Raw genomic sequence first — 25067 nt, 5'->3', positions numbered from 1 at the left:
TTAATAAACTAATCTAGTATGCACAGTTACATAGATTTTGATAGATTAATATATTACCAGGAAGGGAATGTTTATAATTTTAAGACTCTCTGAAGCAAAATATAATAATCCAAGTGAATTAATTTTTCACACTTTAATTTTAAACACTTGAGCAGGTAGGTAGAGAGATAAGGGGAGAATTTTGAGGCAGGCTGCTTTTGAAGGCATCTCTCAAATTGTAATATAGAGGCTACAATTTATTTTTCATACTGTGATATCAACCCCACAAAAGAAGGTACAGTTGTTTTGTGGAATAAGGAAAAGTAGGTTATTACATGTTTAAAGATCCAAACCTTTCATCCAACAGAGATGGGAACCTCCCTCTGCCGCCCCCCCTCACCCCCACTCCTCCCACCCCCCACCCCCGCCACAAACTGAGTAGAAGTGTGGGCATTGGAGATAAGCATACTTAAAATTTTTCGTTTGTTTTTGTTTTTGTTTTCATAGAGAAAGGCATTAGGAAATATCTACTCATCATTATAGGACTGGAAGCATCCTCACATCATCTACCTCTGATGATGCTGGTCCCCGTCTCTCTCCCACCACAAGGCAAGGTCTGGTTCCACCACCCCTAGAGTGCCACAGGCATTCCATCAGGAATTTGCTAAGAGAAAGAACTCAACTTGGCTTTTAAATGAATGTGGCTCCCTCTCCTGGTGGAAAGCCTGAATCAATAATAAAACTCTGAGAAGGGCAGCAGGGGATTACTTAGTCTCTCTCTCTCCAGCTCCAGAAATATTTGTCAACACAACACCCCTAATAAATGAAGCCACACATGCCCTCCATGATTCTTGTATTCAGATACTCCTGCTTTAAAATAGGGAAAACGGAGACACTAACAAAGGAATTCTTAAAGAAGACATTTGGGGTTAAAATAAGTAAGTTTTTCTTTAAATAATAAGAAACAATATTTTTATCCTTGGGTCTATTAAAAAGAGACCATTCCTACAAAGGTGTACATGGAAGTAGGGAGTAAGAGAGGAACTAAATACCGCTTTGAAAAACAACCATTAACAGCAGTCTTCTGAGACCAAATAAATATGTTAACTTGCCAAAATGCCTATTTGTCATCTTAACTTTTAATGAAGTAAAACCTACAATATTAAAAGTATCTTTCACCACAAGTCTACAAGTAAGTCTTATAAAGGAACACTTTGAGAAACAGCATTTTGTTTATTAGAAATAAAGACTTGAGCCCCAAGTATATATTTTTTATCATTAATCCAAAAATGTAGATGACCACAAGAGTGGTACCAAATATCTATACTTACATGAATTTCAATAGCAACACAAAATGATATATTGATGATGCACAGGTGTGCAAATTTCCTAAATAAATCCTAATTGGTTGAGCACTACAGAAGTCTAAGAAATGATTAAACACAAAACAAAATAAAAAAAATAATCCTAACATTTCAAACAGAAGAGCTCATGTAAACCACCACATTTTATCTCTTAATAGTTCATTGATTGCTAACTTTTATTCTCTCCCTAACGATACCAATGTATCCAGATCACAGATCCTGCCACCCGCTGGAGGTTACAACCCAGGTTATCACACCACCTGAAAGAGTTTCAGTCCTGGAAGCAATGCATTGTGGTTCCATGCAGAAGGGTCAAGTTCAGGAAGCCAGAGGTCTGCTGTGTCCTCATGCCAGAGGCAACCAGGGAAGACCCAGATAATATTTTGTTTTGTCTCTGAGGATGGCTCCCCTCAACCTTCAATGAAAGTTAGATAAACTCTAGATTTGGGAAAGATGGGAAGTTGGGGTGGGAGATTTTCAAAGACAACTTGGGCAGATGTCATATTTTCTGTTCTTTCTTATAAAGACACATATTGCAACTCTGGGGGGAGCTGGAAGAAAGGAAATGGATGTGGAAATATCAAGCATCATTCATATCCACATATGATAGATTTCCTAGAAATTTGGAAACCAGAAAAGGGAATAAGGAGGTTGGGGTGAAGACAGAAAATTATGCACTACATATTTTCAGTGTTACAAAATGCGTGCATGTAATTAACATTGCTATAAATTATTGCCTAAATTAAAGAGAGCTCAGTTGATTTCATGAATGTTTCTACTAATATACTTTCCCTTTTGCATGATCCTAATCAGGAATTATTCCAGATTGTAACAGTTCCTCAGTTTCCATTGACTTTTATAACCTTAAAAATCATAAAGAGTACTGGTAAATCATTTTGTAGATGGGTTTCATGGATATTTTTCATTCCTGGAAAGAGGTTATGCATTTTTAGGCGGGTATATCACACACACACACACACACACCCATAAATACACACTTACACAAATGTGTTCTTCTTAGTGTATCATATCAAGAGGTTCATGATGCCACTATATCTTAACACTAGTGGATGTTTATCTTGATCACTTGTTTGATGTAGTATCTACCAGGTTTGTCTACTGTAAAGTTGCTATCTTCCCTTCATATTTAATATATATCTTGGACGAGACATTTAGGGCCTGCAAATTCTATTTTTCCTCAAATTTCTGTCCACTAATTTTAGCAACCATCAGTATGGACTCATGGAACTTGTTTTATTTTAGAACTTAAAATTCAACACTGAGTTTCCCTTTCTGACAGTTCATTATTAGTGTATAAAAATGCAACTGATTTCTGGGTATTTACTTTGTATCCTGCTACTTTACCGAATTCATTTATCAGTTCTAGGATTTTTTTGGTGGAATATGTAGGGTTCTCTATACTCAGTTTCATGTCATCTGCAAATAATGACAATTTTACTTCTTCCTTTGCAATTCGAATGCATTTTGTTTCTTCTTCTTGTCTGATTGCTGTGCCTAGGACTCCCAGTAACATGTTAAATAAGAGTGGTGAAAGATGGCATCCTTACCTTGTTCACGATCTTTAGGGAAATGCTCTTAGTTTTTTCACATTGAGTATGATGTTGGCTGTGGTTTTGTCATAGATGGCATTTATTACATTGAGGTATGTTCTGTCTAAGAAGACAATCCAATGTATAATTGCTTAAAAATGTAGAAATAAATTTAACCAAGGATATAAAATACCTGTATTCAAAAAATTACAAGACACTAAAGAAAAAAACTGAAGAAGATACAAATAAGTGGAAACATATACCATGTTCAAGGATATAAAAAAAAATCATTAAAATGTCCATACTACAAAAGTAATCTATGTATTCAATGTGATTCCTAACAAGATACCAATGGCGTATTTCACAGAAATAGAACAAATATTCCTAAATTTAAAATTTATATGGGACTACAAAAATACCCACACAATCTTGAAAAAGAAGAACTAAATGGGAGTAATAATGCTAAATGACGTCAAATTATACTATAAGGCCATATTATTCAAAACAGCATGGTACTGGCATAATAACAGACATATACATCAAGAAAACCGAATAGAGAGCCAGATATAAACCCATGCCATTATAGTCAATTAATATTTGACAGAGGAGGCAAAATATACAACAGGGCAAAGACAGTCTACTCAAAAAGTGGTACTGGGAAAATTAGACAGATACATGCAAAATAATGAAATTAGACCACTTTCTTATACCACACATAAGAATAAACTCAAAACTGATTAATAATTTAAACGTTAGACTAAAAACCATAAAAATCCTAGAAGAAAACACAGGCAGTAAAATCTCAGGCATTTCTCTTAGCAAAATTTTTTCTGATATACCTCCTTGGGCAAGGGGCAAGAAAAGAAAAATAAACAAATGGGACTGCATCCAACTAAAAAGTGTTTGCTCAGGAATATTCAAATCTGAGGTTACTTACATTATTTTTTTGGTTAGGCTTTTCCAGCTTTGGTCATTAAGAGTTCCTTCAGGTTGGACCCTGTGTTCATTTCAAAAAATCCCATCTATCTGGGGGTATTTCCTTACTTCTTGACACAAGAAACTACTTCGAATTCATCTTGTATTTCCTGCTCCAGCTCTGGAATCAATCACTTCTCTACAGAGTCTCAGTTCATTTTATTGGAGAATAATTTTTAGAAGCCAAGACCCACCTCTAGTTACATCATTGTTTCTGGAGTGTCATTGTTTAAGCCCTTTCAGTGGACAGATCTAGGAAATACATGTATATATAGAAACCTATGCATACAGATATGTCTACATTTCTGTATATATCATCTGTGTGCATCTATGTGTATAGATATACATATACATACATACAGTGTATATATATATGCATGCGTGTGTGAGTTGAGTATACAAAATATGGGTGTACATGTAAAAAAGATACACACACATGCATAACCATGAGTTTTACTGATAACCTCTGACCCTAAATACCACACAGTACATTTTAGCATTCTCCCTTTCCTTATTTACAATTTCTTTACCCAAGGATAAAAACCTAGTTCTCATCCTCTATCATTATTTACAATATAATTATTTGTTTAATTCTAATAAGCAAACAAAGTAGTTTCAGAATTGACAGAGCAGACCCTTGTGAGAAACATCTTAGCTACCTGGTTATGGCATTTATGTACCCTCTTCTGTCTTTCACCTTACAGTATCCAATCAAAATACTGTATTTTAGTTACTTAGGCTGATTATTTTCTCTACCCACTTCCGTTTATTAATAATCTATAACCTAGTTACTATCTGTATCCCATTTTGGGTTCTCCTCACATCCTGATTGGTTTTAATTATGTGCTTATCTTGGGATATGTGAAACAGTACTATGACTCTAGGAGTCAGAGCTCCACAAAAATGCCCTGGAAATTACTCCAGATCAATTCACAGAGATCCACCCCCAACAGCTGCAGAGACCTCCAGTATCTATCCAGTGATGGCGAACCTACGAACCTATGTCGGAGGTGACACGTGAACTCATTTTTTTGGTTGATTTTTCTTTGTTAAATGACACTTAAATATATAAAATAAATATCAAAAATATAAATCTTTGTTTTACTATGGTTGCAAATACCAAAAAATTTCTGTATGTGACACGGCACCAGAGTTAAGTTAGGGTTTTTCAAAATGCTGACATGCCGAGCTCAAAAGGTTCACCATCACTGATATACTATACTAGTAATCTATTCAACCAAAATCCTATGTATTGGCAATTTGCTTGTTTCCAGTATTTTTCAATCACACAAAAAGGCTGAAATGAATAAGCTTTGTGCATATGTACTTTTATATTGTTGCAGGTGTATCATAAGAACAGACTCCTAGAATTATGCTTGCTAGGTCTAAAGGTAAGTGCATGTGTAATTTTGTTAGCTGTTACCAAATTTCCCTTCAAATGGATTGCACCGATTTACACTCCAATCAGTAATGCATGAGTGTTTCCCCACAACCTCACCAGCTGAAAGTGTTGTAACATCATCTAGCTTTTACCTTCTGATAGGTGAGAAACAATATATCAGTAGTGTTTCATTTTGTATTTCTCTAATTATGACTGAGCTTGAATATATATTATCAAATGCCTATGGGTCATCTTCATGCAAATTATATGTGCATATCCTTTTCCCATTCTTTTCTATTGGATTTTTGGTCCTTTGACCCTCCATATTAAGGCTTTTTATATGCTAGGCATATTAGCAGATATATTCTAATGTATGTTCTAATGTTGTGCCCCAGTATATCAGTCATCTTTTGACTTTGTTTACAGTGTTTTCGGTCAGCAAAATTGTTGAATTTTCATGTGAAATGTGTAAGACCTTTATTGTACCTGGAGTTTGAGTCATAGTTAGAAAGCCTTTCCATCACCAAAGTTGAAGAAGAATTAATCTGTTTTCTTCCAGTATGTATATCATTTTATCTGTTACATTTACAGCCCTAATCCATCTAGAGTTCATCATTTAAAAACAGAATTTTTGTGGTCATGATTTAAGACCTCCTATCCATGTATTCTCATAACATTCTGAGAATTGTCTTGATTTTCCTTCTGTGACCTAGACCAAGGCTAGCTCCAGCGGTAATACATGGAGTCACTAGTGGAAGAGAATCATCCCATCGGAGCTTTACCTAACCCAATCATGTTTTCTTCTTTCCCTTATTTTGTCTCTTCTGCTTGGGTCTGCCTCTGTCTGTCTCACCATCTCTCCCCCTACAGATGGGAAGCTGGAACTCCAATGATGAGCCTAATTGGGTTAGAGGCGACAATGCAGTGACTTCCTGACAGCCCATGCTTTATTTGAGGACATGATCTGAGCTCCACACACCAGCCCTCATTGTGAAGTACGGATGCCAGTGACCATGGTAAATCCATTAAGAGGACTTGCTTCCCATTATTGGCACCATCTGAGTCTGTTGAAAATCTTAACTAGGAGTTTAATTTCTCTACAGAAGGCTTTAAATTAATTAGGGGTTTACATACTAACAAAGACCCTGATGTATCCATAAATCAATCCAGTGTAGGAGGACTATGCAGGGAGGACGTCTATTCATTGGAGACCTCAAATCCAGCATCCCTGTCGGGCACCCAACAAAAGGGTGCAGGTGTGGAATAGGCCACTGTGACAAGGGAGCCCCAATAATTATTTTGCATCACATAAACCACAGCAGGTAATATGGCAAATCAAAGTCCCAGGCACTAGCAAGTGAAACCCATGCTACCGTGAAAGGCCACATCATACCACGTTAACCTCTATAAATGAACTGCCATAACACTGTGATTTATTTTATACCAAGTCCAAGAATTAAAAAGACATTGATCAAAATGATCTCCTTTCCCCCACCCTTTTGTTATAAATAAAAACTAACAGATGGAACCACTTTCTTTTTTTAAAAATGCACCAAACATCACTTTAAGACCTTTGAAATTGCTAATGCCTTTCATCAAATTCACTCTAAGATTTACACTTGTGCTCTGTTTTTGGATAGACTGCTACTATATTCCTTTAGTTAAACACAGAATTTGTATTTTTGAAACAACTTTAAAATTGCTTAACAATTATTCCTAACCTTCCACATTTCCACATGATAGCACTGCTGTTCCCTTTGTGTTCTCCGATTAGAAAACACCTGGTGAAGTAACATAACCACGAATTCACTTTTAAATGATTTTATATTTCATGTCACAATCCTGTCTACATCAATATGAAAATCATCAGTGTGTGCACATGAAAAAAAACAGACTATTTGTTTTGAATTTAGTTTGAAATTCTAGTTTAAATGTGGATTTAGAGTCTCTTTGCAACTGCCCTCTGCAGTATCTTCTTTGTCCAGCCTGTTTAGACCCGGCTCTCCTTTCCCAACCACAGGGTCTGACCTACATGCCAGAAGCGAACGCATTTAAGTCTGTATAAGCAATATTCTCCCATTATTTCCTTTTTGAGCTGAAAACTTTGTTATTACACCCAACACCCCACCCCAAGGTGTTAAGATATCAGTATTTTTAAAATATAAAACTCAAATGTCGCAAAATAAATATAACATCTCAAAAGTCATTGTGAGCTTAAACTAAATAATCCAGGTTGCAGAGGATTTCAGTTTGGAAATAATGGAGTCAATACTATAAGGATTTTAGTGACACAGGAGGTTTTTCATATATATAGTGTGTGTGTGTTTTCCACCCACCCGCAATCATACCTAGTATTTGCTTAGGCTAACAATGACTCAAGCCCTACAGAGTTCATTGCCATTAGAAGCAAAGAAAAACAACAACAAACCAGAGCATTGTGTGCTGAAGAAAGGGATTCCCTCGCAGGCCCTATTCTGTCCCCATCCCTCCCACCACTACACTGTGAAGAGGAATGAGAGGAAGTGGGGTCCAGAAAGCTCTTCCCAAACCATTCCTGCACAGCCTCCCTCAGCCTCACTCGACCCCCTTCAACTATACAGCTGTCCTCAGAATGTAAACAAGCACTGTGCCAGCCATTAAAAACAAACAAAAAAACAAACCTTCCTTCGATCCCATACCTCTCGCCAGCTATCACCTTCATACTACACGACTGTGAAAAGTGGTTATGTATTTGAGGTCCCCACTTCCATTCCTGGTATTTTCTAGTCTAGCTTTCCACACCTGGGAGGCTCTATTGAGGCACCCAAAACCCACCGGGTGGTGTCAGAGAAGGCCAGACAGGGAGCCAGGACTTTCATCCTCGTCAGGTGGCAATGAGCCCCCAGATTCCACAAAGTAAGTGGAGAGCACCTGAGAAGTCTAGTGCTCTACTTCTGCCCAGAAGTAATCAGCCCTCCCCCACCAGGCTCTCCCCATGCGGGTGATGTCAGAGGAGGCCTGATGGAGAGACTGCATTTTTCACCATTGCTTAGCGGCAATGGGCCAAACACCCTTAGCGTCAGTGAAGGCAATGTGGGGAATGGTAACAAGGCACCCCTACGCCTCTCGCACCAGGGTGGGGTGACATCGGGGCAGGCCTAGTGGAGAGCTGGCACTCCCAGTAGCAATGAGAAGCGCCACCTCGGGTGTCAGTGGAGGCTGGTGGGGGGCCTGGGCTTCTTCCCTAACCTGGCAGCAGTGACAAGGCAGAGCCCCGGCTTCCCCTCGGGGCAGAGTCACTGGAAGCCTGGCAACGCAGGAGGTTCAAATAAGATCCAGGGTTTCACAACACATACTCGACTGTCATCAGAGAAAATTACTCTGCATACAAAAAAACAAGCGCAGATCTGGAATGAAAAAGGCAATCAATAGATGCCAACTCCTAGAAGACAGCTTTCGAAAAGGAAGAATGAAGTTGGAGGATGCACACCTCCCAGTTGCAAAACTTACCACACAATAGTACTTGTGTCACTTTATTACTGCAGTAATTAAGACAGGACTCTACTGGCGCAAGGATAGACATTGAGGTCAATAGAAAAGAACTGAAAGTCCAGTAACAAACTTTCACATTCATGTCAACTGATTTTTTAAAATATATTTCTTTAATGATTTCAGAGAGGAAGGAAGAGGAGAGAGAGAAACATCAATGATGAGTCACTGATCAGCTGCCTCCTGCATGCCCCCTACTGGGGATGGAGCCTTCAAACCAGGTATGTGCCCTTGGCCTGGTGATGAACCTGAGACCCTTCAGTCCATAGGCCGATGCTCTATCCACTGAGCCAAAGAGGCTAGGGCAGGGGTGGGCAAACTTTTTGACTCGAGGGCCACAATGGGTTCTTAAACTGGACCTGAGGGCCAGAACAAAAGCATGGATGGAGTGTTTGTGTGAACTAATATAAATTCAAAGTAAACATCATTACATAAAAGGGTACGGTCTTTTTTTTTTTAGTTTTATTCATTTCAAACGGGCTGGATCCGGCCCGCGGGCCATAGTTTGCCAACGGCTGGGCTAGGGCCATGTCAAGTGATTTTAACAAGGGCACCAAGACAACTCAATGGGGGGGAAGAGGCGTCCTTTTAATAAATGACGCCAGGACAACTGGAGAGCCATGTGCAAAAGAATGAAGTCGGACCCCTTCCTCAAACAACACTAACACTAATTCAAAGCTTTCTTAGATATAAAACCAAAATATATGAGAAAAGAAAAAAATAGATAAATTGGAGGTCTTCAAAATTAAAAACTTACATGGAACGCATAAATCACTTTGGGGTGCATTGATATAATTATGGTATTGAGTCTTTCCCTCCAAGAATATAGATATATCTCCTCACTAATTTCGGTTTATCTGTATGTTTAATAATTTCTGTATCAATAGTCCTAAAAAGGAATTCATGCTTTTTTAAAAACTATTTCAAGCACTATCTTTTTAAAGAATAGTTTGTAAGATTTAATGACTGATATGTAGGCATTTTGTTGACTTTTGTATATTCATTTTATATCCAACAATCCTCTAAAAATTTATCTAAAGAGTCCCTTTGATTTTTCATTTAGACAATCATTATTTTTAAATAATACAAACTGTGCTTTTATTCCAATGCTGTTATCATTTTCTTGTTTGGTCGCACTTGTTAGGACCAGACACACAGCAATACACAGAAGCAGTGACAGGAGGAGTCCTGCTCTGGTTACAGATTTCAAAGGAATGCTTCTGACATGTCACCATTAAGTGCAATGTTCACTGAAGATTATCAATAGACACGCTTTGTCAATAAGGAAATTCCCTTTTATTCTTGGCTGACTACAATTTTTAAAATTATCATAAACTGATATTGACTTTCATCAAATGTTATTCTATATCTATTGAGATAGTGTTTTCCCTATTTGATCTATTCCTGGTGTCAATTATATTAATGCATTGTCTAATTTTAAGCAATCAGTGCATTCCTGAAATAAATTCCATTTGAAAGAAGCCTCATAAAAGCGAGCTGGCACCTAGCACTCAGATCTTTGTGCATTACAAGGAACCAGTGCTCCTTGGGAAGATGGCTGTTTCTAAGACTGTAACAGGAAATACACAATGAGCCTGAAGCATTATGTGTGCCAGAAAATAAGAAAATACTGAGATAAAAAACTGAAAAGAAAGAAAGGGAAGAAAAGGAAGGGAGGAGGGAGGGAGGAAGGGAGGGAGGGAGGGAGGGAAAACAACACAAAGGTAGGAGTATGTCAGAGGGATAAATTTGCCAACTAAAAGAGCTCCTAATGGCCCAAACTGGAACAATTTGAACACAATAAAGTAGTTCATATTGGTTTAAATTCCAAAGTATAAATAGCTATGCATGCATCGTGATATAAATAACTGAACAAATAAATAGGGAAGAATATACAAATGTTCCATGCAGAAAAATTCAAAATAATTTATGCAGACACTTCACCCTCAAGGAGGTGGAGCACGATGCTCTCTCTCTCCAGGATGGGCTGTGCATAGTAACTTCGTCCAAAGAGGTCAGTAAGGAAGGAAAGAGGGGAGAAGAACGTCACAGTGGAAATCTGACAGACATTGCTTCAGCCAGGTGACCACAACTCACCCAAACAGTGACAAGTCCGATGGATAATATGCAACCTTGATGTGATGTAATTAAAAAGGCATTTTAACTTGTGGTCTACTTTCCAAAAAATATATCCCAATCTAATCATGAGAAAAACATCAGACAAACCTCAATGAGACAAATCCCCCAAAATACCTAACCAGTTCTCAAAATGTTCAAGTTCGTCAAAAACAAGGGTCGTCTGAGCATCTGTCACAACCAAAAAGACCTTAAGGAGATATGACAGGAGAGTATAATGTGTCCTGGATACAATCCTGAAATGGAAAAGGGACATCAGGTGAAACTATAGTGTATCATTATTGGTTTATTAGTTGTGACAAGTGTACGACACAAATGCAAAATGTTAATAATTGGGGAATCTTGGTGTCTTGGTATGCAGCATATGGGAAATCTCTGTACTATCTTTGCAATTCAGTACTATCTCTGTACTAACTTTTCTAAAATGTTGTTTATTTTAAAACAGTGAGTTGGAGATAGTTTTCTCATTGCCTTTTTCAGCACCAGTTTGTATAAATAGTATCTCCACACTAAAGGTACTCTTGAACTGCGCTGTAAAATCATCAGAGCCTGGCAGCTTTTTAGGATGCATACTTTTTAGAAAATAGCATATAAATTTTATACATCTATAAAAGTGGAAAGAAAAGCACAATACACCCTCAACTTCTACAGTTATAAAATATGGCCTTTTTTTTTCATCTAAACTCACCTACTTCCCTTTTCTAAAATTATTTTGAAGCAAACCCAGACATTACAGCATTTCGCTGGTAAATATTTCTGTATGCACACCTAAACAATATGGACTAAAAAAACCAATCATAATACTGAGAACATAAATGAATTGAATATTAATGATAATTCTTAGTATCATCAAATACCCAGTGCTCACATGTCTAATTGTCTTTTGATTGTTATGTGTATGTGAATAAATTAGTATTGCTAAAATGTTTTCTAGTTTCTTTCTTCATTTTCAGCTTCATTGGCTTCTGTTTTGTTCCATTATTTCTTTCTCTTCTTTCTTTAGGTTTACTTTATTATTCCTTATCAGTGCTTGAGTTGGAGATAATCAATTTAAATCTTTTCTTTTTCTATCTACTCCATGCATTTAAAGTGATACATTACACCATAAATATTAATTTGATATCTCATAAGTTTGTGTATATATAGTCTTTTCAGAGTCATTCAGCTGAAATACTTTTAATTTCCCTTGTGTTTGTTTAAAATGAATTACTTAAAGTATTTTACTGAATTTTCAAAGTGATCCATTTTTTGGCTGTTACTGATTTCTGATATCACTGACTATAGGCAGGGATCATGAAAAGTATGACATTGATGCATTTGTATAATAAGTATTCTATGTTATAAATTTCATGGAGCAAAGACTCCATTTATTATTCTCTGCTGTATATGTTCTATAGATAAATGAGCAAAGCAAAATGCAGGGACTATTCCCAAAATTTAGTAAATATTCCAAAACCTGTCATAAAGTTTGGTACCTACCATTCTAAACTCTTAGAAAGTCATGTCCACTTGGCTTTCTAACTTATTAAGTTGGCTTTTTTAAGAAAGAAAAAAACACTCCTGGCTCTTCTTCCAAATATATATATTGTGGGTATATTTTAGCAATGTAAACACAGAGAATAATGCTTCTCTCTTTGGATGAGACTTTAATCTGAGCTGCCTTGACTATTTCTAACACTAGTAAAGTAACAAAAAGAGACAAGTACAAACTTTCAATGCTGATAAAATCAGTTTTTTCCAAAATCAGTTCCATTTTTACACACTAATAGTAACAAACTAGCGGAAAGAAAAATTAAGAATACAATCGCATTTACAATTACATCAAAAAGTAAAATAGCTATGAATAAATTTGACCACGGGGGTGAAAGAACTGTACACTGAAAAGCATAAGACCTGATGAAACAAACTGAAGAGGACGCAAAGAAATGGAAAGGTATTCCATGCTCATGGATTGAAAGAATGAACATTGTTAAAATGCCCATACTATACAAAGCAACCTACAAATTCAAGGCAATCCCTATCAACGTTCTAATGGTATTTTCCACAGAAATAGAACAAACAATTCTAAAATTTGTATGGAACCACACATACACAAAAGCCTGGAATAGCCAAAGTAATCTTGAGAAACAGAACAAAAATGGAGGCATCACACTTCCTGATTTCAAACTATTTTACAAAGCTACAAGTAATCAAAACAATTGTATTGGCATAGAACATAGATCAATGGAATGGAATAATGAGTCCAGAATTAAACCCACATATATGTGGCAGATTAATTTATTTTATTAATTAATGCATTTATTAATTTAGCAGACAAAGGAGCCAGTAACATACAATGGGGAAAGGACAGTCTCTTCAATAAATGGTGTTGGTAAAACTGGACAGCCATAAGCAAAAGAAATGAAACTAGATCACTATTTACACCATACACAATATTTAATGCAAAATGCATAAAGACTTGAATGTAAAATCTGAACCATAAAACCCCTGGAAGAAACCATTGGCAGCTCTTTTACATCAGTCTTGGTGATGAGTTTTTGGATCTGACACTAAAAGCAAAGGCAACAAAAGCAAAAATAAAGAAGAGGGACAACATCAAACTACAAAGCTTCTGTGCAGCAATGGAAACCATGAACAAAATGAAAGGCAACCTACCAAATACAAGGAAATAACTGCAGGTCACTTATATAATAAGGGGCCAGTATCCAAATACATAAGAATTTGTGGAACTCAAAAGCAAAAAAATAAACAGTTGAATTTTAAAAATGGGCAGAGGCTCTGAATAGACATTTTTTCCCAAAGAAGGCATACAGATGGCCAACAAGTCCATGAAAAGGTGTTCACATCACGAATCATGAGGGAAATGTAATCAAAACCACAATGAGATAGCACCTCTCACCTGGCAGAGTGGCTGTCATCAAAACACAAGTAAGAAGGGCTGGCAAGGATATGGAGGAAATGCAACCCTTGTGCACTGCTGAGAGGAATGTAAATTGGTGCAGCCACTATGTAAAATAGTATGGAGTCCCTGCCCCCCCCCCCAATTAATAATACTAGTAGACCTACCAGATGATCCAGCAGTCCCACATCTGGGTATGTATACAAAGTTGATAAAATCACTTTTGTTCAAAAGATGTCTGCAGCCCCATGTTCACTGCAGCATTGTTTACAACTGTCAAGGCATGAAAACAATCTAAGAAAGCTGCCAATGGATGAATAAACTAGCCATGCACATTATAAATAAAAAATTATATATAATATGTGTGTGTATACACAAACAACAGCATATTATTCAGCCATAAAAAAGCAGGAAATCCTTTTGTTTGCAATAACATGGATGGATCTTGAGAGTATCACGCTAAGTGAAATTAGTCAAACAGAAAAAGACAAATTCTGTATGATCTCACTTATATGCATTATCTTAAAAAATGAACTCAAAGATATAGAGAACAGATTGATGGTGTCAAAGGTGGGAGAGGGTCAAAAAGGACAAATTTTCGGTTACAAAATAAACAACTCCTGAGTGCATAATGTATAGCATGGTGACTGTACTTAGCAATAGTGTGTTGCATATTTGAAAGTAGTTGACAAGTTTCTTGTGATGAGAGCTAAAGAGTTCTCATCACAAGAAAAAAAAATGTGTCACTGTGTGAGGTGATAGATGGTAACCAGACTTATTGTGGTGATTACCTCAAATCTTTATATTATGTTCCCAAAAGAAATATGTCAACTATACCTCAATTTTTTCAAAAGCTTAATTCACCTTTCCCTATCCTAACCTCCGCCCTGGACTACTAGCAGTTAGAAAGTAAGCTGGAGCACACACTGGGCTAGTGTGAACACCCATTTTCTAATTCTACCAAAACCCAAGTCTGACCCTAAGAAAGCTAGGAGAATTGGCATGTCTAGGGACCGTAGCTTCATGCCCCTCTTACTCCTCGGTTTTCAAACGCTGCCTTCTGTCTGTCAGAGGCCAGACCCCACAGCTGTCTAAACAGCTGTTCAGCAGTGGCAAGGAGAAGGGCACACTAGGCAAAGTCCTGAGAGTGCGCCAAGGCAACGTCCCCTGGGCTTTGTACAATGTTCCTGTTTTCACCTGTCTCTTAAGTGAAAAGAAATGATTTCTTCTTCTTAAATAACAAGTATTTGACACTGTGACTTTTGCTTTTTACAAGTTACTCAAAGGAAAAATACACTCACGTGCTGTGGAGGGCAGAGAACAAGCAGGCTAAAAGTAAGACTAGGTGGAAACCTCTCAGACACTATGCAGATGTTAGAGGGGATCCCGGCTGTTAAAGGGAGATCCTCTGGAAACCAGGAACAGGTGCAGGCCCAGGAGTGAAGTTTCTTCAAAGTGGTTCTGTCCACGTTAGTATCAGCTAACCCAGCCAACTCCAGGACTAGTGCCACAGCTGACTGTCCACACCATGGCACTGAAGGAGCTAGACCTGGGGAGGGTTACTGATACTGCAAGTCTACCTCATTCTCCAACAAGGAGGGTCCAGATGTCCCGCTCTCCCTACATCCTCAAACTCTTCTTTCTCTCAAATTCCTTATCCAACTGTCAATATCTCAGTCTTTGATCATTACTCCTTGGATGTGCATCGTGCCAAATGAACAAAAAGGGGGTGCCTATGAATTTAGTGGTAGGACGGTAGGGTAACAGGAGGCCAGTGTCTGAATTTGTGGATGCAGGGAAGAGGGCATCTTCTAACCGGGTAAGCAGGGAGCCTGTGTCTCCTTAGTGCCTTTAGATGAGTAATGAAGAAAGTGTATCTTCATTTTTCCCAAATAGAATTTAATCACTGGGATGATAAGAAACCATAGAATGTTGATATATTGCATAATTATAGCCCAAGCATTTTAATAAAATTATGATTGGTAGGATATTAGTGCTCTGTAGATACAAATATCTCTTCAATCAAAAACAAAGATGAACTAACAGTGGGAGAAGTAATGTTCTTCTAAAATGAAAAAATAAACATCAGAAAACAGCAATTCTATTTAAGCCATTGTTTATATAACGTGAAATACTCTCTCTGAGATATTTTATTGTATCATAAGTACATATAAAATACTTTTGCTCTTTAATAAATACAAATATATATTATTAACGCTTACTTCTATTCAATAAGTAAAATTTTCTTTACTAATTTGCAGAAAAAAATATGATCAGAAGAGTTCTGGACGGTATGTTCAGTGTTTGAGTATTGGCCTGAGTACTAAAGGGTTGTGAATTTGATTCTCGGTCAAGGTCATATACCTGGTTTGCTGATTTGATCCCTAGCATGCAGGAGGAAGCCACTTTCCCAGTCTCTCTCTCTCTCTCTCTCTCTCTCTCTCTCTCTCTCTCTCTCTCTCTCCCCCCCCCCCATAAAAGTTAATGGAAGAGTATGGTCAGTCCAGTAATTGACCCATATTGACACAGGTATTTGGACTATGATAAAGGTTAAATGGTTCAATACATGAAGCAAAATGACTATTGGTTTGCAAAAGCATTATTTTTATCCTTACCTCACACCAATTTAACTCTACCCAGAATTTTCAAAGATTTACATGCAGAAAATAAAAACTATATATATAGATATTCTAGAAGATAATGAGAATGAATATCTTTACAACTCTTGGGTGGAATAGACCTTTTCACATACAACAATATTTAAAATGACATTGGAGTCTGAAGGACAGAAGAGATCTTGTAGTAAACCGAGCCTGTGAGAGGAAGCACAAGCTGAAACACAATTTCCCAGAATTAAGAGAAATGTAATCTTATAGCTTTTGTGAAAAATAATGAAAGAAGTATGCAAACAATGTTTGTAGTTATTTCATGGAAAAAAGAGTTAAGAACAAAGGAAGCAAATATGAAACATCTAATATTGAAAGAAAGCCTTCCCAAAGACTTGAGTTAACAGAACAATAGGGCATGCAGAATCCATACAAACCAATAAGATACCATGCCCGAGGACATACAACTAACAGCTGGTAGAGCTAGACTTTAAATCCAGACCTATCTCATCCTCAAGCTCATATTCTTCCTCCCACACACGTGTCAACTAGTCATCAGAAGGCAACCTTTTCTGCAGGCAGTGCGGTACCCTGGAGTGAATCCAGATCAGAAAAGGAACATTATTGGAAAACCTGGTGAAATTCTAAGAAAGCCTGGAGTTTAGTTAACACTAATACGGCAATGTTAATCTCTTAGTTTTGATAATTATATTATAGTTACGTTCAGATGTTAACACTACAAAACTGGTTAAACGGTTTGCAGGTGTGCAACTTTACTATAAGTCTGAAATCATTCCCAAATAAAAAGTATGTGAAGAAATAAAACAACTATCAAAAGAATGGTGCCTTGGGTACTATTCCTAAAACATATAAGAGATTTATTACATTAAGTCAAATTGTAATAAAGGCATGCTTTGCATTAAAGACTTTATTTATAATAGGTTCATTGATTATAACAGGTTTAATGATTTTAAAAATAATGACCTGCCTCAATTATATAGCTTTTTTGAATATATTTCTTAAATAACTTTGCATACTATTTTTTTTTGTGTGTGTGTGTATCAAAACACAGAATGCTATACCTAGTAATCTTTTAAAACAAGAGGTGATCTGGTTGTGATGAACTTTTTTCCATTTCTGCTACAGGCATGACAAAAGTCCTGGGCTTGGAACAGCAAGAATTAAATTTGGAGGATTAATAGAACCGCCTGATTTAAGGAGCTGTCAGATGAAAGAACCAGGACTTCAGAAATAAATGAATCCTAGGAGCAGAAAAGCTCAAGCATATAATTAAGGAGAAAATTCAGGGGGGTTTGACTAGGTAAGGAAAGAGGAAAAAATATTGAAAAACAAACAAAATAAAGGACATTAAAGAAAATCAGGGCTTATGGTGTCTCTATGGAATAGAAGTGTGATAAATTATGAAAGGGGGAAATAACAGTAATATGAACAGTGGTAAATCCAATCACATCACTGCCTCACTCAAAGGCTTCCAAAGGCTCCAGCCACCCAGAGCAGGAACCAGGGAACCCCAGGGGACCTCGGTGACTTACCCTCTGCCCCATCCCTTCTCTGACATCATCTTCTACTGTTTGCCCTCTCCCTCACTCCCCTCCAGCCATCCAGTCCCATGCTTTCTCAGGCGGCAGTCTTTGCACTTGCTCATCTCTCTGCCTGGAATGCTCCTCCTGGAAGGGGGTGCATGGTCCACTCCTGCACCCACTTTGATTTTTGCTCAAATATTAGCTTTTCAGTGACTTACTACTGAAATTAACATAGCTAGGCCCTGAACTCCCCATGTCCCCTACCTTGATCTTATTTTCTCATGGCTGGTCCCACCATCTAACACTCTAATTACATGGGGTATCTGTTTCCACAACTTCTAGATTGTAAACTCTCAGACTCTTGCCTGTTTTTTGTTTGTTTGTTGTGTTTTGTTGTTTTTTTTCACCACTGTTTCCCCAGTGCCTAGAATGTTACTGGACACACAGTGGGTGCTAAATCAATCAATGCATAAATGTGATTCTTTCATTACCGTCATTAAACTAAGAGTAATAAAACACCGGAAACTTTTCCAATGTCATTTTATAGCAATCAAAGTCATCTTTTTGCCTGTGTTTTCTGGGTATTTTCTGCACTGAACAATTACATCTATAATGTTTTAAAGGAGGGTTTTGTTTTGTAAAAGGCAAGAGAGTTATCTGTCTGTGATGACTTCATCTCAGGCCCATTCACTGTCAGAGTCAGAGAGATATACTCTTCAGAGGCCTGTTCTTTTTATGAGCTTAACTATTATTTAGTTATTATCAGAAAGGGCTCACAATCATAGAATCTTTCTATGAAAAAATGTCCAGTAGCATGATCCACGAAGCTGATGGGATCATGGATCATACAATTCCAACCTCCTAGTTTTAAAAATGAAGCAACTGAGACCTGAGAAAGCCTTCCTCACTGTCAGTGGATCACAGCGAAGGAGTAGGAATAAGCCCCGAACAAAAGGGTGAAATACTGAGGAATGGCCTGGCCCTAAACGTTTTGTAGTGCAGGAAAACACCACATTGAAGATTTTCAGTTTACCATTAGACTAAACCTTCATTTTCTCCAACTTATTTCCAATTCATCGCTCAAAAATGCGTGTGAGCAGTTGCTTCGTATTATTTGAACATTCAAGGTCCTCTTTGCATTAAGACCAGGAGCAGAGCAAACCACGTGATCCCGTGAGTATTTTAGCTGCTCCAGGCCAAGGCACCTTCCAGGGCCCACTCAACCTGCAGCCCCTGGCTGCAGCCCTTTGCTATCCCTCTTTCAGAGAAGAGTGAGGCTGGCATATTTTTTAAATCTTACTCTTTTCAGTGGCTTGATTATCAATTAACTCTCATGAAATCAAATGGAAGCAGCTTTCAGGATCTAAAAATGCATCACTTCCCTTTTTCAAAAAAAAAGCTAATTAATTCTTTTGCTGAGAAATTGTACATGTTCTATTGTATTGTCATAAGTGGGGGAACATCTGGCATGACATGTTCCCCCCTCAGAGGTAGCAGCAGCAGTTAATCCACATATGCACATGGGTCGCCAGACAGCTATCTCTGATGTTAGAGTAGTACACAGGCAGATACTTTGGCAAAGACCATCCATAAAATGAAGTTGAAATGGACCAAAACAACCATACCGACTTTTAGTACAATTCAGACCGCAGTTTTCTAAATGACACGTGCTGAAAAGGACAGGGAGAGATGCCCTTAGAACAGTTAGAAGAAAATAATATACAATGCCACTAGCGAACATCTAAGTGATCCTTAGGGTGGTTTGTATTTGAGGTCTGAAGGACTGAGATGCTTGAGTCATGCTGAACTCTCCTTATCTGAAAACCTAAGATTGCTCATTTATGGACATCCTGCTCACAGCTGGAAGCCTGGGCATTCAGTAGATCGAGAAAATGAAGACTTATTACCATTTGAACATCCTCTTCAAAGCCCAATTAGTTATTTTTCATAATCTCTCTCTCTCTCTCTCTCTCTCTCTCTCTCTCTCTCTCTCTCTCTCTCTCTCCCCCTCCCTCCCTCCCTCCCTCCCTCCCTTCCTCCCTCCCCCCTCTGTAAATGGCAGAGCTGTCTAGGCTACATTACAAACACGTTATGTACAAATACAGCATTCAGTTTGCTGCAAGCAAATACTTTCCTTAAGTATCCTTCATGAGACAAAACGCCTTTCAAACCAGGGACCTTTGGAAGGGGGTGCAGGATCAGGGTGGAGACCTTTGGAAGGGGGTGCAGGATCAGGGTGGAGACCTTTGCAAGGGGGTGCAGGATCAGGGCGGAGACCTTTGGAAGGGGGTGCAGGATCAGGGTGGAGACCTTTGGAAGGGGGTGCAGGATCAGGGCAGACCAGCCAGGACTTACCATGGCCCCCTCACTTCTCCTTTCGGCAACTTCTCGCTGCAGTCGGGCCACCGCCAGCTTCTCCCTGGAGAGACAGAAGGGCAGGATTACTTGACCATTCTTCTGGGGTGAGAGGTGCACTGGCATGGCTCAGAAACATTCTTTTGAGGTCTCAGAGGAACTCCTTCCTTGGTTTAGCTCACTTCCTCCACTAAACTTTCTATAAATATTTAAAGTGAATGGTCATTAGTGCATTGTTTTCATTGAGTGTCATGAAAGAGATTTTTTTTTGCCTTGGATTTAAAAATAGCCAAAGAAATGTTGAATAAAACTTTAAGTTCATTAACTTACAACATTTATAAATAAATTTTCTGTGTCCTTTCTGTACCAACTTTGCTCATATATATTTTTAATTATTTTTATATCTGTTGCTTTTATTGATACTGAATTTTAAAAAAGCAAACAAAACATAACTGTATCATTCTTGAAATAATAAGAGAAAATCATTTGCAGACTTGCTACGTATTAGGCATCATGTGAAAACTTTTACCTGAACTTATATGAGCCTGATAATAGTAGGTTTTATTATCCCCACTTTATAGATGTGGAAACAGGGGCTCAGAGAGGCTAAGTAACAAGCCAAGCCCGCAGCTGGTATGTACTATATTAGGATCAAAATTAGGTTTTCCTTACTTCAAAGGCTAAATAAAATTTTTACATATCACTTTTCAGGAGCCAGGAAAAATTCTGCATATAGTTTTTCAAGATCTAGGAAATATGTAGAATGAAAAATCAGATTATTTATTTTAGTATTCTTTATTTCACAATGGGGTTCTTTTATTATCTTTTATAATTGTAATTCTGATTTCACTTCCAAAAAAGCTAATATTCCAAGGGATTTTAAGAATACTTTAAAAAGATAGGTATCTGCATTTTGGACAGCTTTTCAATTATTCTTTAAAAAGTTGATATAAAAAAAAGTTGATAGATGAAAAAAAGGGTGAGTGAGCTCTTCCAGTAATTCTCAGATCTTAATTTTCGCAAGGGGGTGCAGGATCAGGGCAGAGAGCTTTGGAAGGGGGTGCAGGATCAGGGCAGAGAGCTTTGGAAGGGGGTGCAGGATCAGGGCAGAGAGCTTTGGAAGGGGGTGCAGGATCAGGGCAGAGAGCTTTGGAAGGGGGTGCAGGATCAGGGCAGAGAGCTTGGAAGGGGGTGCAGGATCAGGGCAGAAGAGCTTTGGAAGCGGGTGCAGGATCAGGACAGAGAGCCTTGGAAGGGGGTGCAGAATCAGGATAGAGACCTTGGGAAAGGGGTGCTGAAATGTTTCTACTTGTCACTTAAATGTTTCTACTTCTATGAAGATGTTAAACTACTAGTATTTGAGTGATATTACATCCCTCAGCTTTCTCTCTACCCAGGATCAGCTACCTGCAATAAGGAAGCAACTCAATTCTCAGATAGTGAGAGGGTTTCTCCCCCTCCTAACTGGGCCTTTGAAATGCCTATGACTGCCAGAAAGGCATGTGCTGGGTTCCGGCCAATATGGCAGTGCGGGTCCTCAAGTCCTCCCACAACCATATCAAATTACAACTAAACTACAGAACAACCATCATTCAGAACCTTCTGAAATCTAGCTGAACAGAAGTCTTACAACTAAGGATATAAAGAAGCCACATCGAGACTGGAAAGAGGGGTACAGAGGTGGAACAGGCTGGTCCCACACCCATGTGTAAAATATACATCTGCAGAGGTCCCTCTTGAGGATCAAGGGGACTCAGCCCCACATCAACCCCACAGCCCCAGCATTCCAGAGCCAGGAAGAGAAGGCCCAATATCTTGTGACTGTAAAAAGCAGTGGGGATTGTGGCTAAGTGAGACAGAGGCTGCCGGAGTCCCAGGAAGATCTTCTTAAAGGGCCCATTTCATGGACTTACTTGTATTCACTCACTCTGATGCACTGAGGCAGCAGCTTGAAAGGCATTAGGGACATACAGGGAGGAACTATTATCTGGCATCAGGATGAGAGCTGGGTAGTGGCAGCTTTCTTCCAGATGTAAGTGCTGGCAGAGGCTATTATTCCTTTGCTGAGCCCTCCCCCAACAGAGTGGGCGGGCACCATTTCTGAGTCTCCATCAACCAGGCTACCACTGGTGATTACCTGAGACCCTGCGTCACCCACCTTACAGGTCCACCCAAGCTGTTTCCAGTGGCTTTTTCATACCAATGGCCTGTCTTGGCTCATGCTTCAGACTTTTCTAAAATTTCTCAAAGAAGCAGCATTTGGCCTCAACATGCTTTGTACCTCTTGCTAAGTGACCCTAGGCCTGGCACTAGCAGCAGCCAGCTTTGGTTCTCAGCTTGGCCTTTCCTAGACCAGCACAAGTAGCAGCCATATGCAGATCACTTTGTAGCTCAGGCCAGGTAGTACCAGGTAGGACACAGGTAATGGCTGATCTTAGCCTGCACCTCCTGGGAGGCCCTGGAGCCATCTCCACAAGTGACACACTTAAGGGGCAAACGGAGAAGGAACCAGAGACCCACTGAGGTAAGTTCTGTTTCTTGGAATGAGCCTGGCATAGCTAATTCAGTTTTAGCCAGTATTTACAGCCAATTGTCTGGGGGTAAGTCCCTCCCATTGGTGAGCCAATGGCAATCAAAGCTTAACTATAACAGAAGGTGTATACAGATTACATGGGGTCACACCTGGAGTGCCCAGCTCTAGTGACGGGGAGTCTGTGCCACTGGACCCTACAGAAACCTACTACATAAGGACACTCTACCAAGCCCAGGAGACATAGCAGCTTTGTATAATACATAGAAACAAAAACAGGGAGGCTGCCAACATGAGGAGATAAAGAAATGTATCCCAAATAAAAAAAAAAGAACAAAACTCTAGAAAAATAACTAAACAAAATGGAAACCAAAATCTACTAGATGCAGAGTTCAAAACTCTAGTTCAAAATGTTTACTAGTAGATGAAATTAATGAGAACTTCAACAAAGAGATAGGAAACATAAAAATAGAACTAGAAAACATATAAAAAAGGTTGGAAAAGAAGAATACATTAACTGAACTGAAGGCTACATTACAGGATATCAATAGTCAAGTAGATGAAGCAGAAGATCATATCAGAGAATTGGAATATAAGGAAGCAGAAAACACTAATCAGAACAGAAAAAAAAAATCCAAAATAATGAGGATAGTTTAAGAAGCGTTTGGGACAACTTTAAGCATACCAACATTTGCATCATGGGGATGGCAGAAGGAGGAGAGAGGGAGCAAGGAAATGATAACATATGTGAAAAAATAATGACAGAAAACTTCCCCAACCTGGTGAAGGAAATAGACATACAAGTCCAGGAAGCAAAGAGAGTTCAAAACAAGAGGAACCCAAAGAGGCCCACACAAAAATACATCATAATTAAAATGTCAAAGTTTAAAGACAAAGAAAGGATCTTAAAAGCAGGAAGAGAAAAGCCATTAATTACCTACAAGGGAGCGCCTATAAGACTGTCAGCTGATTTCTCAACAGAAACTTTTCAGGCCAGAAGGGATTGGCATGAAATATTCAAAGTGATGAAAAGCAAGGACCTGCAACCAAGATTACTTCACCCAGCAAATATATCATTTAGAATCAAAGGATAGATAAAAACTTTCCACCATTCAGAAAGATTATATGAACCTGTATTCATAGCAATGCAATTTACCATAGCTAAGATTTAGAAACAGACCAATTACCCATCAGTAGATAAGTGGATAAAAAAGCTGTGGTACATTTACATGGAATACTACACAGCAGTAAAAAGGGCTATCTTACCCTTTGAGACAACATGGATGAACCTGAAGAGTATTATACTAAGTGAAACAAGCCAGTAAGAGAGAGAAAAATATCACATGAGGCCACGCATATGTGGAATCTAATGAACAAAATAAATTGATGAACAAAATAGATCCATAGAAGCATGAAACAGAGACTGTCCAATCTCACAGGTGGAGGATGGGAAAAGATCAACCAAAGAACCTGTATGCATATATGCATAACCCATGGACACAGACAATAGTGTGGTGAAGGCATAGGGTAGAGGGAGGGGGCAGGCTAGAAGTGGTCAATGGGGAAACAAAGGGAACATCTGTAATCCTATCTAATAAAGAGGGAATATGCTAATTGACCCTCAAGCCATCATAAAGATGGCAGCACCAACAGCCAAGAAGGAGGGGGTATGCTAATTGACTGCCACACCCTCAAAGATGGTGGTGCCCAGTACCCTCAGCCTGGCTGGGATGGCAGGCACACAGCAAGGCCAGGCCTCTGGAGTCCCCCAATCCCCTCAGCCACTCAGCTGCCCAGAGCTGGCCTGAGGTGCAGGCTAGCCTTGGATGGTGGCTGCCCAGCTGCCCAAGGGTCAGGTAACCAGGGCTGGCCAAGACTTGCACTGTCAGCAGTGGCAACAGCAGAGGTGTGATGGGGCATCGCCTTCCCCTGATCACCAGGTCACCTCCTGCCCCTGAGGGCTCCCGGACTGTGAGAGGGGGCAGGTTGGGCTGAGGGACCCCCCCCCCCCTCCAGTGCATGAATTTTCATGCACCGGGCCTCTAGGACTTTCAATAACTAAAAAGAAAAAAAAAGGCAGAGACTCTAACAGACATTTGTACACCAATGTCCACAGTTGTATTATTCACAATTGTCCAAAGTTGGAAACAACTTAAATGTCCATGATAAATAAAGTGTAATAGAAATAAAAAAAAATAAGGATTTTCTAGATAAGAAGAA

General features: G+C 38.8%; 1 protein-coding gene across 1 annotated transcript in view; it reads right to left on the bottom strand.

The window, feature by feature from the left end:
* Positions 1-25067, bottom strand: part of NCKAP5 (NCK associated protein 5) — an 870011-nt gene that overhangs the window by 490562 nt on the left and 354382 nt on the right. Inside the window, exon 5 of the mRNA XM_081095330.1 lies at positions 20318-20381. Coding sequence (XP_080951456.1) covers positions 20318-20381 — 64 coding nt within the window. The remainder of the gene's footprint in view (positions 1-20317; positions 20382-25067) is intronic.

Source organism: Myotis nattereri (genome assembly GCF_964212035.1).
Source record: "Myotis nattereri genome assembly, chromosome: 7".
NCBI lineage: Eukaryota > Metazoa > Chordata > Mammalia > Chiroptera > Vespertilionidae > Myotis > Myotis nattereri.
Note: the sequence above shows the minus strand (reverse complement) of the source record. Positions and strands in the feature narration are given on the sequence as shown.